Here is a 17,500-nt window from a genome sequence, read left to right on the forward strand (position 1 = left end):
AGCGCGTTTTGGATCGTTGTCTCGCTGCATGATGAAGTTCCTCCTGATTCATTCGGACGCGTTTCTCTGTAAAATGTCCCTGTAGACTTCTGGATTCGTTCTGCTGCTCCATCACGAGTTCATCATCAACAAACATCAGTGAGAATGTTCCAGAAGCAGCCGTGACCCGTTCAGCATCTGTTGCTCAGTACTTTCAGTTCTTTCTTTTTCAGGACGTTCCAGATTGTTGTATTGGCTATACCCAACGTTGGCGCGACGCCCCCGATAGATTTTCCCTCTTCTTCTCAGCTTCAACATGGCTTGCTTTTCTCCCCTAGACAGCTCTCTGATCATCATGTCGGTTTATCCTTTTTAACAACAAATGCAGTCTTCACATGTGAAACCGAGGGCTTAATCCCAAAGTAGATGTTCCGAGCTAGTTATTGTTTAAGCACTCGATCTAACAGGACGCACCGGGATAACGAGAAACACCCGTCGGTCACGTGTTCCGATATTTTTGCTCACATACAAATTGTGTGGTCTGATATAAAATGCGTCATGTTCTGCGCGGTTTAACGCGCCTACACAGAAGTCCCAGGAAATAAAAGCCGAAAGACTAAACCGTCGTCTCATGGTCACCTTTTGATCTCGAATGTCTTCTGCACGTCTCTAACGAAGACGAGTGACTCGGCCTCGCCCGTTCCGATACTTTTGGAGAGGACTGTAGTGCGCAAAACACATAAACGCACCATTTATGTGCGACATTTAGGATCGTGAAAAAATAAACAAACAAAAAAACCAACACTAGCTCTGTCTGTGAGTTGTTTACGTTACCGTGGAGACGTCGCTGTCAATCATTATGTGATCTGACGCAGCCACGCCCTTCCGTTCGGGCGGGGAAAAAAGGGTTACTTTTCAGCTTTTCGACTTGGTTGTAATTAACGTCAAACTTCAGAATGGAGGAAAGACGCGGCGTCGGTGATCTCGGTGGCGTTTTGACCGTAGCAGGGTTGCAGGCCGATGACCTCCTGCTGGGAATTTCACGCACGGCGGACTGTGGAGGTTTCGCGGAATGGTGCGAAAAGCGGAAAAACCTCCAGCGAGCGTCAGAAACGAGAGGCTCGGAGGAGAACGGCCTGAGCTGACAGGAAGGCTACGGTGACTCTTTACCGCTCTTCACGGCCGCGGCGAGCGGAAAGGCGTCTCGGAACATCTGGAACCTTGAGGTGAACGAGCTACCGCGCAGCAGCAGGCTCCCGTCAGACTCGCCCAGAGCGGACGGATGAAGACGGGAAAAACGTAGCCTTGTCTTTATTTTATCACAAAATTGTATCATCATTAAATAACAAATTCATTGTGTGTGTGTGTGTGTGTGTGTGTGTGTGTGCGTGTGTGTGTGTGTGTGTGGTTTCCATGAGCTCTACACAGAAATATTCAAATTAAAGTCTTCAGTAAACACAATGAAAAGAGACAGGACTTAAACATGAAGACAAATGTTCTGCAAACCGTGTGTGTGTGTGTGTGTGTGTGTGTGTGTGTGTGTGTGTGTGTGTGTGTGTGTGTGTGTGTGTGTGCACGGGCGTGTACTTGCATATCTCAACCCTCTTCTATCTGCTGTAATCTGATGTAGCGATCAGGAGACAATGTGTCGCGTCTTGGTGATGACGGTTTGTGTGTGTGTGTGCGTGTGCGTGCGTGTGTGTGCGTGCGTGTGTGTGCGTGCGTGCGTACGGCTGCCGCATTATCCGAGTCGGACAGACGTTCGTAGACGTAACGTCTCGTCTGACCGCCTTCTCCGGTCCTTTGAAACGTCTCTCTATCGAACGTGATCATTTCGGCTGAAGATTTCGGACCTTTAGAACCGTTCTTCGCTTGTTCCTGTTTAATAACGGAGCTTCCTTGAAGTAAGTTCTAGAACCGCACAACCGAGCGTTTCCCCATCGGAACGCTTCTCACCTCGAACCCTTTCGGAAGCCTTGGACCTTTCGGAACTTTTTAATTAACCCTCGAAGAGCTCTTCGTTTCTTCATATGTACTAAAGGTGTAGAAGCGAAAGGCGTGGCTGGATAGTTAAGGGTTCTGGGTGTCCAGTGAAGGGTTCCGTGAGAGGAACACGGTCGTAGAGTCTTTAAACGGGACGGGGTTCTCTTTCTTTCTTTTTTTTTATTATTTTTTTTTTTTGCAACATCGGCAGCCCGGATGAAAAGCAGCATGAGGGCAAGCGAAGGACAGGACAGGACCTCGAGCGTGTCCTTTCTGTCGTCGGGCTTTTACTACACCGTGTACGCGTTCCTACGTCGTTACCATGACGACCCACGTTGGATATGCCAGGAAATGCGATTACAGTCTGATCAAACTGAACTAAGGAATCGGATTTAACAAATATGCCGACGGGGGTTCACTACTAGACTTCACTCTGCTTTAGACAGGACTCGTGGTCGGTTTTATTTTATTTACATACTTCCGTGTGTGCGTGTGCGTGCGTGTGCGTGCGTGTGTGTGCGTGTGCGTGTGGGTGTTTAGACTCGCTGTCTTCTCCTGCTCTTTGATATTGTCAGTGGCTTCCTTGGCAAGACTGAAAGAAAACAGAGGTGATTCAGCCGAACGTTCGAATGAATGAATGAATGAATGAATGAATGAATGAATAAATAAATAAATAATGGAAAGCCCGAACAGGAAAACGAACCCCTCGCTCGACCTTCATCACGACACCGTATCCGTTACAGTACCGCGTGAACGTCTGAGGTGCTCTGAAGGAAAGATATCCCGGGGGGGGGGAAAGCGTTGTGTGACGAAATCGGCGAATAAGAATGGAGAACACGGCGGACCGGCGGTCCCCGGACGTTTCGGTCGGACGACCCCGAATGGACGTGATTTTTCCCGACGATGACACGCCGTGTGCTGCGCGCTGTAGTTCTAGTGAGAGATTTAAACTGTAGAAACGTTGAGTGATCTTCAAAGTGATTCCGTGTCTCCGAAAACGTTCCGCCGTCATCGTGATTGTTGCCGTGAACCGCATCTGGAAAGAACGGATCCGTTCAGAGGCTCGAGAAGACCGTAGCGCGAGCTTCGAAGGCAGCACGAGAGGGTTGTTGAGTATTCCAGCACTAGGTGTAGGAGGAAGAGCGGTCCGTGCTCGTAACCGAGTCGGCGATGCTGCGGTGTGGCGTGGGAGTGTGAGATTGGAGCGACGGCGCTAGTTTGTGCGGCGGAGGTAGACGGATGGGGAAATTTGTCAGGAGAGTAGAAAAAAAATCACGATTATTAGCGGACGATATGTCTTGGGTGTCTCCGCTGTTCTTTTGTGAAATAAGTGAAAGGAACAAAAGAGGAGATTGCGAGTTTCTCTTCCGACGCCTCCGCGACAAAAGTAGAAAAGAAATGAGAGAAAAAACTCGTCGTTTCGTTCTGATCAGGCCCGAGAACGCTCGAGGTGCCACAGCTTCAGGGGGAAGTAGACCTTCTTTCTTTCGTTCTTTCTTTCTTTCTTTCTTTCATTCATTTGTAGAGGTTTTATTTATTTGTTTGTTTGTTTATTTGTTTGTTTGTTTGTTTGTTTCAGGTATATGGGCTTTCTTTGTTTTGTATAGGCTTTCTTTCATTTGTGGAGGATTTTTCTTATCCTTCTTTTTTCTTTTTATTATTCTTTCTTTCTTTCTTTCATATATAGAGGCTTTCTTTCCTTCCTTCTGTCTGTCTTTTTTTTTCTTTATTTCCTTCCTTTCTTTCATTTGTAGAGGCTTTCTTTATTTTATTTTAAATAAAGACTAATAACTTCATAAAAAACTCTTTTTAACTTAAAAAAAAAAGTCTTTCTTTCTTTCTCGCGTTGGTATATGGAGGCTTTCCTTCCTTCCTTCCTTCTGTCTTTCTTTTTTTCCCTTTCTTTCTTCCTTCCTTCTTTTTTTTCCTTTGTAGAGGCTTTCTTTTTTTTTTTTTTTTTTTTTTATATAGGCTTTCTTTCTTTCTCTCTTTCCTTCTTTCTTTCTTTCTTTCCTTCTTTTCTCCCTTCTTTTTTTCATTTGTAGAGGCTTGCTTTCTTTCTCTCTTTCTTTCATTCTATCATTCATAGAGGCTGTCTTTCCTTCTTCCTTTCTTTCCTTCCTTCTTTTTTTTTCATTCGTAGAGGCTTTCTTTTTTTCATTTTATTTATATCGGCTTTCTTTCTTTCTCTCTTTCCTTCTTTTCTTCCTTCTTTTATTTTCATTTTTAGAGGCTTTCTTTCTTTCTTTCTTTCTTTCTATTTACAGAGGCTGTCTTTCCTTCTTTCTTTCCTTCCTTCTTCTCTTCCTTCCTCTCTTTCGCATGTCTATTCGCAGTGTGCAGGTCACATGACCGAGCTCTGGAGGCTCCTCTGGGATTTTCTTCTCCGTCGCGTATTGAATCGTTTATCGACGTCGGAGCCTCGGAGCCGAGATGCAGCCCCACGCTCGATATTCTAATTAATGGCGGCTCAGACGTGCTCCGATATGCCAAAACTAATGTGCCACGGCTAACTGAGCATCCGATCAGACGCCACACCGTTTCTCCGAGCTTTTACCCGTCCGTAGATTATCGCGATTTACGTTTCCGCTACACGAGAGCGATCTGCGCGGAGGACGAAGAGACGACGTGTCCTCACCCCGTGATCTTTGTGCTCCTCGTTCGTTTAGTTTTTTCGTTTTAAAATGAAAATATACGATCGTGTATTAACGACTCTCTCGATGTCACTAGGGTTCGTAATCTCTGTCCTGTGAGAGAAATCATTTCTGCCTGTTTCTGGAAGGGCAGAGCTTCAAGGGTTGAACTTTTTGTCTTCACACTTCCTGTGGTTTCGGTGTCCGCGTATAAGTGACGCTGTAGACGTGCCGGATCCCGCCTTTCTGGGACGGGACTACTTTTTCCGAGGGAGGAATGTACTTAGGAGTCGTGCGTCTCTGGTGGCGTATGGATACCGCAGAACCTTCAGGAAAGTGAACCGGAACTACTTTCTTACTGTTGTAAAATTGCACGGACGTCCATCGGAGCTTTTTTTTTTTCTTTCACGTCTGTCTTCGTTGTGAACGGCTGCAGATTTACGTTTGTGTTTTATAGACACGTGACGTATACGTGCCCTTGGACTTCTACTGGAAGTGTCCTACAGATAAGCGCAGGGAAACGAGTCTAAATTCTCGTCGGCGGTAATCACCGCGATTAGGGTGTAAGATGTTGGCGTGTTCCTTCAATGATTGAAAACGTATAAGTAATCGGCACAGATGGGAAACCCAGCGAGCGAGCGAGCGCGCGCGCGAGTGCGCGAGCTATCCTGAGATAATTGTCGCCATTACCGCTTTTCTCCATTTGATCTCCTCCATCTATTTCCTCGTGTGCTCGATTCGTTGATGGCTTTTCTGCGGTTTTGTTCTTGGCCCGCTGCTCTTGCGTGCCAGCTGCCGGTTGCCCCGTGTGTGCCAGCCAGCTGTCAGCCCCAGGGTGGCAGAGAGGGGAAATCTGAGAGGAAGCCTCTTCCTGTGGGTAACGCGTGGCGTATAATACCTCCCAGACTCTCGAGGAACGGCTTGGTTTTCCCCCGGAACCTCATAAAATGGTGGATGTTTTAGGAGCAGTGAAGGGGAAGTGGCTGCGTGTAGGATAGAGGGAGCAGAAAAAGAGGAGAAGAGAGGATCGAGCTGGAGTAAAATCAGTAGGATCCTCTCTTGGAATCCTTAATTCTCCACAGAACCCTTAAAGAACCTTTTGAAGAACCTTTATTTATAAGACCGTACGTGTGCAGGGGGAAAACATATTGCTGGTTATTTTCTTGTTAATATCTGGAACCTGTCAGGAGTTTAACATTTAGATAAACTGCCTCGGTATTTTTTATTTATTTATTTATTTTAGAAGGAAAAAATGGTCTTCAGCTGTTCTTCAAGGGGTTCTTCAAGGGTTCGGTGGATAATTAAGCGTTTTTTAACCTCGAGCAAATGAACAATCATCTAAAGTGAATTACAGTTAAGACCCCCGGAGGAATGCGAGTCCTAGCAACTTTACACATGGCTTCATTTCTTCTTAATACCTAGTGTGTGTTTTTTTTTTTTTAAAGATGAACCGTCTCCACGAAGTTCTTGTCTCGTGCGGAAACACGAATGAAATTTGCCCGGTGGAAAAGATGAACACTGAAGGGGAAAGGACCGAGAACGTGAAAGACGTATTCGTTTCTGTTAACAGTTTACGACAGGAAGGCGGGACGCTGGGGTCTCGTTGGTTATAAAACAAATTGGAGGGATTTCCTAATTATTAAGGCGCGTTACTCATTAGAGCTGGCTCGGTGTTTTTAACTGTCACTTCTGGAGAAAAAAAAATTCGCCGTCTTGTATGAGGGCATACGCTGGGGGTTTTGTAGTAAAAGTTCTTTTTTTCCTTCTCTGCCCGCTAGAATGTTCTTGTTGGCAATCATCGATATAAGAGTGAAGTAATGAAACCGAGCTTTGGCGCTCAGAAGCCCAGCCTTTGTCCCCATTCCTGATCAATGCTCTTTTACTTTCACCTCTCTGGAGAGAATACAAGTGAGACAGCTCATTAAATCGACCTGAAGCTGACAATCATCCGTCAGCTGTGACTCGTACGCTGGTCTTTCCCTCCTAAGTCAGCTCCCAGGAGAGCATCGGTCTCTGTCTCATTCCGTCACAAGTCCTTCTGTCACTCAAGTCAAGTCAAGTCAAGTCAAGTCAACCCTATTACTTCAGCCATATACAGCTGGTACAGTACACAGTGGAACAAAACACTGCTTCTCCAGGACCCTGCTGCTACATCAAACAACACAGAACTACTCGAGACTATATAGAACTAAATAAGACTACTCTGTCACTGTCATTCTGTCACTCTCTCACTGTCATTCTGTCACTCTCTCACTGTCATTCTGTCACTCTCTCCCTGTCACTCTCTCACTGTCATTCTGTCACTCTCTCACTGTCACTCTCTCACTGTCATTCTGTCACTCTCTCCCTGTCACTCTCTCACTGTCATTCTGTCACTCTCTCACTGTCATTCTGTCACTCTCTCCCTGTCACTCTCTCACTGTCATTCTGTCACTCTCTCACTGTCACTCTCTCCCTGTCACTCTCTCACTGTCATTCTGTCACTCTCTCCCTGTCATTCTGTCACTCTCTCCCTGTCACTCTCTCCCTGTCACTCTCTCCCTGTCACTCTCTCACTGTCATTCTGTCACTCTCTCACTGTCACTCTCTCACTGTCATTCTGTCACTCTCTCCCTGTCACTCTCTCCCTGTCATTCTGTCACTCTCTCACTGTCATTCTGTCACTCTCTCACTGTCACTCTCTCCCTGTCACTCTCTCCCTGTCATTCTGTCACTCTCTCACTGTCATTCTGTCACTCTCTCCCTGTCACTCTCTCACTGTCATTCTGTCACTCTCTCCCTGTCATTCTGTCACTCTCTCACTGTCATTCTGTCACTCTCTCCCTGTCACTCTCTCACTGTCATTCTGTCACACTCTCCCTGTCATTCTGTCACTCTCTCACTGTCACTCTCTCACTGTCATTCTGTCACTCTTTCCCTGTCACTCTCTCCCTGTCACTCTCTCCCTGTCATTCTGTCACTCTCTCCCTGTCACTCTCTCCCTGTCACTCTCTCCCTGTCATTCTGTCACTCTCTCACTGTCATTCTGTCACTCTCTCCCTGTCATTCTGTCACTCTCTCACTGTCATTCTGTCACTCTCTCCCTGTCACTCTCTCACTGTCATTCTGTCACTCTCTCACTGTCACTCTCTCCCTGTCACTCTCTCCCTGTCATTCTGTCACTCTCTCCCTGTCACTCTCTCACTGTCATTCTGTCACTCTCTCCCTGTCATTCTGTCACTCTCTCACTGTCATTCTCTCCCTGTCACTCTCTCCCTGTCATTCTGTCACTCTCTCACTGTCATTCTGTCACTCTCTCACGGTCACTCTCTCACTGTCATTCTGTCACTCTCTCACTGTCATTCTGTCACTGTCATTCTGTCACTCTCTCACTGTCATTCTGTCACTGTCATTCTGTCACTCTCTCACTGTCATTCTATCTCTCTCACTGTCATTCTGTCACTCTCTCACTGTCATTCTGTCACTCTGTCACACAATAATTCTCTCACGCTGTCTCTGTCACTCTGTCACAGTAATTCTGTGAATATTCTCTGAAATTCAACCTGTGTATTACCTTAAAGTGCTTTTTCTTTTCTCCATACGTATACATTAGAGGGACAGTTGCGCAAAACTGAAACGTCAGCACCCAGAAATAAACGTGGAGATATTAGCCGTGAGGTTTAGAGGCGTTTTGCATACATTAGATTTATTACATATATTAAATCATGCATATGTGCCCCTCCTGATCCTGCTCTAAACATGAGCTCTGTGCATCACTGTTTGAGTGTGTTTACTCGTTACCCTAGATATTCTTTAATTACGACCATAATGCAAGATTATTTTAGCACCTTGATGAAACCCTTCAGGGAAATTACTTGCTTTAACAATGCTTATACCACATTCTGGATTCTGATTGGTCGGAAGGTGTTGGTTAATTTTCTATAACAGCAGCTCTAACCGCCGTCAAAGGTAAAGCTGTAACTTTACGGTTAACGACGTCTTCAGGACGGAGGAGTTTACACTCTGCGGTTCCTCAGTGACCTGCAACAAGCTGCATGGACGTTCCACAACATTAAATGGAGCTAGAAACGGATAAAAAGTATGTCTCGTTCTTTACTAAATAAAAAATCGTTGTAACGGTTGGCAAAAAGCTGTGGTATAAGAGGAATAAACACTCGACGAGTGCTGTTATAGGAAAATAATCCACTTCAGTGTGGCAACAGTAACTCTAGTAACTCGGTATTTATTACTTTCTTGTCAGTTAGACTTGTTTCCGTGCACAGATCTGGCAACCCTCGTCATAGCCCAAACATCACAAACTCACCAAGAAACGCTAGTTAAGTATTCTTCGCATCTCAGAGAGGTTCCATCTACACGGAACCCTTTCTGATAACAAGACTCTTTGTTGTAGAGGTTCAACATAGACCCCGAAGAAAGATTTATTATTAATTTTATCTTAATTAAACTGGACTCTTCAGGTAACCGTACAGCACCAAAAGAAACCCCACTTTCGCATGCACAGTTATTATTAATAATCATTAATATATGAACGCGGCCCCGGTCCGAATCCGATCATGAATTTATGATATGTAGATGATCTGAACACTCACAAGCCCGTGGGAAAAAAAAAGTATTGACTTCCTGTACTCTAACTCAGATAAGTCCGATATTAAATATATTCAGGGTTTTTTTTTTTTTTTTTTTTTCTTTTTTTTTTTCGGTTTTCATCCTGTGCAGAAAGACCAGGTCAGGAGTTCATGTGCTGCCCGAAGCCTCGTTCTTCAGTAAAAGCATCTGCTGAAACCACGAGGATGTCTCGATCTCTGACGGGAAAACGGGAAATGATTCACACTTACATCATCTACATTTCTAAAAAAAAAAAAAAAAAGATGAATTAATAAATAAATAGAGATTAAATAAACCCAGGGAGAGTCTTACAGATCGGCTAGTTTTTGAAATGTGAAGCGGACGGGTTAGTTTGCGTTGCCTGACACATACAAAGAAATCTGTCGTAAATGTAAACGCTCGACTTTGAACGAGCTGAGAGGTTATTTATTTATTTATTTATTTATTTATTTATTTATTTTTAATGCAGCGTTCATCTCAACCGTGCAGTATTTAAATCTGTAACGCATTTGGCTTGTTTTAATTCCTGTGCCTTGCAACATGACTTCCCAGTCTCAGCTCTTGGGACTTGCTGCAGTTCCCATGGTAACGCTGCATCTTTACAAAATCTCCATCGGCTTTATTTTGTTAAAAAAAAAAAAAAAAAAAAAAAAAAATGTAAAAAATATAGATTTTTTTTTTAACAACGCCGTACGTTAGTCTGTACAGGCGTAAAATAAACCGTAAGTCTCTCGTGCGTTTCTCGGAGAAAAGCGTTCTGTCCTTTTCTTTATTCATGACGTGCTGCGTCTACGTATATAGGCGATGGGATTTTCCTCGCTGTGACTCGGCTCCTTAACGACGGTTTGATAATAATAATAATAATAATAATAATAATCGTAGTAATAATAATAATAATAATAAGCTGGCGTGGAAATAAAAGCAAGTTGAGTGAATCATTTTGAAAGTACTCTGAGGTACTTCTCGTCCTGAAGATCCGACCGTTCCTTGAAATAATGAAATAATGGAGGGAAACAGTTTGTGGTGTAGTAAAGTCGCGGCGACGAGGCGGCACAGGCCTGTCATCAGTCTGGGAGTTAGCAGAGACAGCTCCTGTCTGCGCTCTGCTCTCAGCTCTCAGTCAATAGCAGCACTTAACAGTGAAAACAGATGTTCGAGGCTTGTTCCTGCTCGATTCTCCTCCTCGGGAGTGCAGCCTGCGTCTTAACAAGCCGCTTTAGATGCTCACTTACAGGACTAGGATTTTTTTATTTTATTTTATTTTTTTTTAATAAGTGATTTATTGATTAGCTTCGCGTTCCTGGTGAACATGAACTGAACTAGTTTTCGCCTTGTACACAGCTGGAAATGAAAGAAATCTGGTTTTGTGGAGTTTCGGAGAACCAAATCGAACGGTTTCCATCACATAATGTGAATTGGCTTGATGGTTTCCGTGACAGATTTTCTTGTTCGTGATCTGAAACACCGCTAGAACCTTCTTTCATGGGTAGATGACTACCAGTAATCACACGTTCCATTAAATTAGTGTTTAAAAACAGATCGTCGGAAACACGTCAAACACCCTTCACAAATGAAAGAGAAATCTCTGCATTTTTATTGAGTTTATCGATTTTTTTATTTTTTTTTTAAAAAAATGAAGTCGTGTTAATCCCGCTAATCTGACATCTCTGTAAGTCGAACGTTTTTGCTGCGTTTAGATGCGGTCGTGACGCAACGTTGACGTTTCTCAGTATGGACGAACGTATGGCAATTGCGTCGGCGGTAGACGCCGAGCGTATTTACAGTCGTTTTAGTCGCACAGAGATTTTATCAGTAAGTTAACAACATGCTTCCGTCTTGCTTCCGCTTTCACTGTGTCTTTACATGGTTTATATAAAAAAAAATTCCAAAGGCTAAACTGCTAATCTAAACCCTTCGCTAGCTTGTTCTCTGGATCACATGTTCCCAGTTGCCTAGCAACAGCGTTCCCTAAATGGTGAACACATCCTCTGTACGATTTACATAAATGTACTCATCTCGGCTGACATTTTGCAGAAGGTCCAGAACGGACGGAATAAGCTCCTGCTAGCGGCGGCCCTGCTAATCCAGCTGACGTTAGCTAGTTAGCGCACACCAAAAACGGATTTCGATTTGAAGTATGATAACGTGACGTGACAGCACACCTTTCAAAAATGTCACACTGTTCATTTTCACTAGCATACTTCACCGTAACGTTAGCGTCAACGACCTCTACGGCACTGGCTGTGGTAGCTAACATAGCTAATATAGCTAATCACAAATGGGTATTTCAGTTCAGTTTAGTTAGCTAGGTAGGCTATCAAGCTAATTTAGCTACTGTTTGATGTTAGCTAGCATGTCAAAGTTAGCGACTTCAGCTAGACAAAGCCTGAGATTAAATAACAATAACCACTACGTTAATATAAGCTAATATTAGCTCAGACGGCTAGTGAACTAGCATGAACCGAAATACCGAACTGTAGTTAAATGTAATATATCGAAATATGTACATAAATAATGAGACTAGCGCTGAAATCGAATGAAAGCTGTGTAATTTGTCCTGTCTTACACTAGTTAGCATGAACCGGAACTTTAATTATTAGCCATCTCGTCTGCATTTCTCTGTGGAAAACATGTAGCGAGGTGGTCATTCAGTGGGTTTAGACGTTAGATATTGAGATGTTTCTGAGGACTGATAGCTGAATTATCGCTTCATCATCTCCTGCGGTCACTCCATTGCACCATCGTTTCAGCTAGCCTTTTGAAACGAGCGGGCGTTAGCGTGTGTCACTCGACACGTTTAAACCGCATTCATAACCGTTTTTTCTTCTTTTCTTTTTTTTTTATCTTTTAGTGATTACAGAACTCGTGACTGATATTTTCGGAGTCTTTTGGTGCAGATGACGCTTGTTGCGTGCATGCTAATCGCTTCTAAATCATTTTCAGTATGAATTAATGAGCTGTGAGCCATTATCGATGCTAATCGTCTCTGCATTTGCTTCCAGTCAGCCTCCATCTTCCTGGGCACTTTGGATTTTGTCGCCGTGCTTCACTTCACCGTGTCCTGTGTGTGTTTTGTGAGTGATAACAGCAGTATACACTTGCACTTTACTAATCCTGAGTGTGTGTGTGTGTGTGTGTGTGTGTGTGTGTTATCGTCCTCCTCTCTTCATCCAGCGAGCAACTTTTTAAAACCAACAGTGCCGAGAACAATTAACCCCGGCTCTGTCCCGGCTAATGAGCTTTAATGTGTGCGTTCCGCTGCCGTCAGCACCATCCCGCTGCTCTCGAGCTCTTCTCGTGGAAACGTTCTGGCAGGATGGCGTTCAGGAAAAATGATGACGATCTCACGATTCCGCATCAGGGACCTTCTTCGACGACGCTTCATTATGACGCAGAAGATTGTCTGGAGAGCCCTGTACTGAAGCGACGCGATTCGACAGCGACGAGACGTAAACCTTTACAACTTTACAGCCTGAACGCGATTGCGTCTGTGTCTAGATCAAAGCCGCGCTCGAGCGCCGGCGCGTCTGTCTGCGAGTCGCCATCGTGGCACCGCGGATTAAGGGGCGGGGCTTATTTGATTGCTTGTTCATCCGTCACGAACACTCTCACGTGCACGTAAACAACCAGGGAGAGAAGAAAGAAGACCCTCGTCACTGTATTTGGAGTACAACAACAACCGTCGGCGCTTCTCGCTCGCTTTGAGAAGTTCGCGGTGCGCGAGGGGGACGTTTTCGTAATGACGTCACTGTAAAAATGCCTAGAGATAGGTTTAATAATCGTATACGTGCTTTATCGTATAGCAGATCGGACCACGTGCGAGGTATTTGCGGTTGCCGAGGCGTAATGTTTTGCAGCGTAGAATAAGAAGAAAAAAAAAACCGGAAGCTTGTGTATTCGATGTGAACAGGAATAATGTTGTGTTTTATTTCGAATAAATCCACAACAAGGAATATTCGAAACATTCGGAAATATTTCAAATCTTTCCCACTTGCTAAGGGATGATTATTTTGAGTTTTCCTGCGGATTTTTAGTGGGAGGAGTGACGTTTCCTAGTAACCGGGTCGTCGGTGGGAGTTTTTACGAGTGGAACTCGACGCCTTTGATCACAGGGGCTGTTTCTAAAATATTGGCATCCCTAAACATCGTCCTACATCTTACGTCCCGCTGCCACCTCTATAAGAGGGCATGTTTCTGTGGCCGCCCCGCCCGTGATGACATCACGAAGTTTGTTCGGTTTTATTATTATACGATCACGTAAAAATCCCTCTCCGACATTACCTCGAGTATTGTATCATTAATAAGTCGTATATTCTCAGGCTGCTCTGTCTCGAGCGTCGTTTTTCCGTTAGTGTGACTGTTGATTAACGAGGAAATTCTTCTTTCTTTTTTTTTACGGTCTGTATTGAAGATTTGCCAGATCGGGTCTTTATGGTTGGAGTAAGAGAAGGCTCGCTGCGCTTGATTTAACCCTGTCATATTAATGGTCCGGGCTGAATTCCTGTAAGCTATAAAAGTCAAGGCTAGTAGTCAGATGAGTGAAGTCACATGGTGCGCTCTGAAACGCAGCATCTGGCGAGTCGATAAATAATCTATGGTAATGTTGCGTGCCCGCACAGCTCGGGCCACCTCCGTTCTCCGCAGATCGAGCATCAATAATACATGTCCTGCTTTTTTTTTTTTTTTTTTTTTAATCCCCTCCGCTATTCTTTTGCAGAGATCGTGCCGGAGCGATGAGAGACTCGGAAGCTCGGCCGAACTGACGGCTTCGTCTGACACGTCTGAGAGAGCGGGGAGCGAGCGACGGGCCAAGCGGGAAGACAGACGACGAGGAGAAGAAGAAGAGGAAGAAAGTGAGAGACCGGAAGGAGGTGTTTGGTCGGAACAGAAGAGGCTGGATGCCAGCATCCATCAGCTCCAGGAGCTCCCAGGTGCCTCAGACATGGCCTCCAACTTCAACGACATCGTCAAGCAGGGCTACGTCCGGATGCGGAGCAGGAAGCTGGGGGTGAGTGGACAGGAAACGCAGAATTGCCAAATAAGCATCTGATTGATTTCAGTTGTTAGGAAAGTTTCTTCATGGCCACCCGGAAGAGAAGTTCGGCCATGTTGTAAACTTTAGAGCGTGGAAGGAGACGTTTGTACACATCTCGTGCGGATTGTATGTCTTCTGTCCTCTATGTGAGCGTGAGGCGGAATTTTACACGCCGGACACGCGAGCGGAGCGATACGCACGGCGAGACGTCATAAACGCTCCCGGAACGCCGCTCGTCCAATCGGATTAGTGGACCGGAAATGCCGGCGGCTCTGACGGTAGCGCGGCCGCAAGTCGCAGGTTTACATTGACGCCAGCGTTCTAATCTCAAACGCTGTCGTTTCTATAGTAACGGCTCATTCAGTGCGACTCGGAACCTCTGCCGATCACGAACGGCTTTTCAAAGGTTTCTGATCGTTGATCTGTGGGGCGATGTTCCGTCACGTGTAAGGAAGGAGTCTCCGGTGCCAGCGCCGTGTGACAGTCGGAGGTAAAGCCGTAACGCTAAGATCCGCGACGTCTCCGGGACGGGGGCGAGAGTAACGCGCGTAACGAGCTGCGGTTTTCCTTGTGGTTTTCGGCTGGTGAGAGAACGGCTGTTCGTAGCTGCCGTAACGTAAGCGGGAACAGGACCGCGCTCGTTTCCGCGACATTAAATGTAGCTATAAATGGATAAAAGTATAACGCACGTTCTTTAGTAAATAAAAAGAGGTGTGATGTGGCAAATCGCTGTGGTGTAAGAGGAATAAAACGCCTGGGGACGTGCTGTCATGGGAAGATAATCTTCGGGGTAGTAACGGTAGCTCCGCCTCGTCACGTCACTCGGTATTTTACTGTAACGCGCACGCGCGCGCGCAGTGTTTGTTACATTTGTAAAATACGATCACCGCTAATTTCCTGCGCTTTCATTATCGGAGAAACACGTTTAATCTGGAGCGTGATTAAGTGGCGCTTCGGCGCTGTAATGAGAAACAGACTCGTCTTCAAACTGAAGGCAGAAAATTTCCACAAAAACATATTCATCTTAATAATCGATGGCGTCTCCGCGGCCAGAAGTTTGGCGCGGCGAGAATCTGTTCGAGAAAAGGTCAGGCCGGGCGTTTCATTCCTACCTTTGAAGCTACGTCTAATCGGAAGACTTATGACTCACCTACAGGTTAATACCTTTTTCCCTCGGAACGAAACTGCAGCCATTTGGACGCGCGGCACTGACACCGAATCCAAGCGGTTCTTTAGAGCGGGTCACGATTCCAGCGGTTTCTATAAACAGAGCCGCTTTTTATCACCGCCGATCGCTGCGCCACGAGGAGCGCGAGGTTAAATGGCTCCAGAGCCGCCGTTTGACCTCCGTTTTAGCCGAGACCTCGTTAAGACTTTACATCGCCCCTCGGAGAGGAACGCTCGCCGCGCACAAAGTATTGGCACCCTTTCTTTGTTGTCCGTTCCACAGGAGCATCGCCTGAGCAGATATGATGTGGATCGTGATTCACTTTCTGTGTGTGTGTGTGTGTGTGTGTGTGTGTGTGTGTGTGTGTGTGTGTGTGTGTGTGTGTGTGGGGTGATGACAGATGAACCATAATAACCTTGGTTACATATAAAAGCAGCCTGACAAAACAAAGGGAATTTGAAATCTCTAGTGCGTGCGTGCGTGTGTGTGTGTGTGTGTGTGTGTGTGTGTGTGTGTGTGTATCATGTGACATCCATGCATAAGGAAGAACACTGATGTGTTTAGTCAGCAGGATTGTGGGTAGCAGGACAGTGTGACACACGACTCCCCTGTGGGAACAGAGTGTTAGCACGCACACACACACACACACACACACACACACACACACAAATACGCACACACACACACATACGCACACACATATTTTCCCTCCCTCCTGTTTGTCTTTTATTCTCTCCTTCTCTTTTTCACCCTTTGTGTGCGCGTGTGTGTGTGTGTGTGTGTGTGTGTGTGTGTGTGTGTGTGTGTGTGTGTGTGTGTGTGAATTGGACGCTGTTGTCTGTGGCTCATTGTTTAAAGAACGGCTCCTCTAACAGTAAGTGGATTTTCTCGGGGCTGTATAATATTATCATCCTGCGCGTAATGCGAGTGTAATATCGCACATCTCCTGCGTATGCGGCGTTTACGCCGTTCACATGCGGCCCGCTGCGGTTCCTCTGGCGCGGCACCAGCGCGTGGAGTGTGGAGGCGTTCGCATTTCCGTCACAAAGCCGTGTGAGCCTGTCGGTACACGCTTTACCCTGATCACAGGGGCAGTGTGCCAGGTCACAGCTCCAGGGTCTGGGGTTCGGTCCTGAACGCGGGTTCCCGTCTCTCCGGAAGATTTTGTCCATGTGGGTTTCGTCTGGGTTCTCCGGTTTCCTCCGCTCTCCCTCCTCAACCATGAAATTATCATCACGGAGAAATGTTATATCACTATTACACACACACACTGTCCGTCTATCCATCTATATATCTATTTCTGACTGCCTGTCTGTCTCTCTCCCTCTCTCAGTCTCCCATCTCTCTCTGTCTGACTGTTTATCTGTCTGTCTGACTGCCACGTCAGTCTATCTGTCTATCTATCTATTTATGTATCTATCTCCTTCCATTTCTCTATCTGACTATCTGTCTGTCTGCCCCCCTCTAATTCTGTCTGCTCCCCTGTCTGTCTGTCTGTCTCTCTCTCAGTCCCCATCTGTCTCTCCATACGTAGCACTGTCTCTCTCTCTACATCAATCCCCTTATCTGTCTGTCTGCATTTCGCTCTGTCTCTCTCCTTACTTCAATCCCCCTGTATGTCTGTCTGTCTGTCTGTCTGTCTGTCTGTCTCTAACTCTCTCTCCCACTGTTCCTCATCTGTCTCTCCGGCTCTCTCTCTATATCAATCCCCATCTGTATGTCTGTCTGTCTGACCCTCCTCCTATTCCCCTGTCTATCTGTATGTCTCTTTGTCTGTCTCCCTACCTCAATCCCCCTGTCTGTCTAGATATCTGTCTTCCTACCTCAATCCCCCTGTCTGTCTAGATATCTGTCTTCCTACCTCAATCCCCCTCTCCCTATATCAATCTGCTGGTCTTTCTGTCTGACTGTCTGTCTGACTGTCTTCCTGCATCCATCTGCTGGTCTGTCTGACTGTCACGCTGTCTCTCTACCTACCTCAATCCCCCTGTCTGTCTGTATGTCTCTCACTCCTTTCCACTTTCCACCTACCTGTCTGTATGTCTGTCTGTCTGACTGTCTGTCTCTCTGTCTGCCTGTATCCTTCTTTCATCCCTA

General features: G+C 45.7%; 1 protein-coding gene across 3 annotated transcripts in view; it reads left to right on the top strand.

The window, feature by feature from the left end:
• dok4 (docking protein 4) overlaps window positions 1-17,500 on the top strand; it is a 39,738-nt gene that overhangs the window by 8,381 nt on the left and 13,857 nt on the right. The window contains exons 1-2 of one of the 3 annotated variants that reach the window (XM_017478578.3): window positions 1,697-1,883; window positions 13,918-14,208. In XM_017478578.3, the coding sequence (XP_017334067.1) occupies window positions 14,143-14,208 (66 nt within the window). In that variant the 5' untranslated portion in view covers window positions 1,697-1,883; window positions 13,918-14,142. Of the gene's footprint in view, window positions 1-1,696; window positions 1,884-2,190; window positions 2,417-13,917; window positions 14,209-17,500 lie in introns of those variants that run through there. The other 2 variants (XM_017478580.3, XM_017478579.3) reach the window with 2 other exon arrangements.

This window comes from Ictalurus punctatus, chromosome 10 (assembly GCF_001660625.3).
Source record: "Ictalurus punctatus breed USDA103 chromosome 10, Coco_2.0, whole genome shotgun sequence".
Classification (NCBI taxonomy): domain Eukaryota; kingdom Metazoa; phylum Chordata; class Actinopteri; order Siluriformes; family Ictaluridae; genus Ictalurus; species Ictalurus punctatus.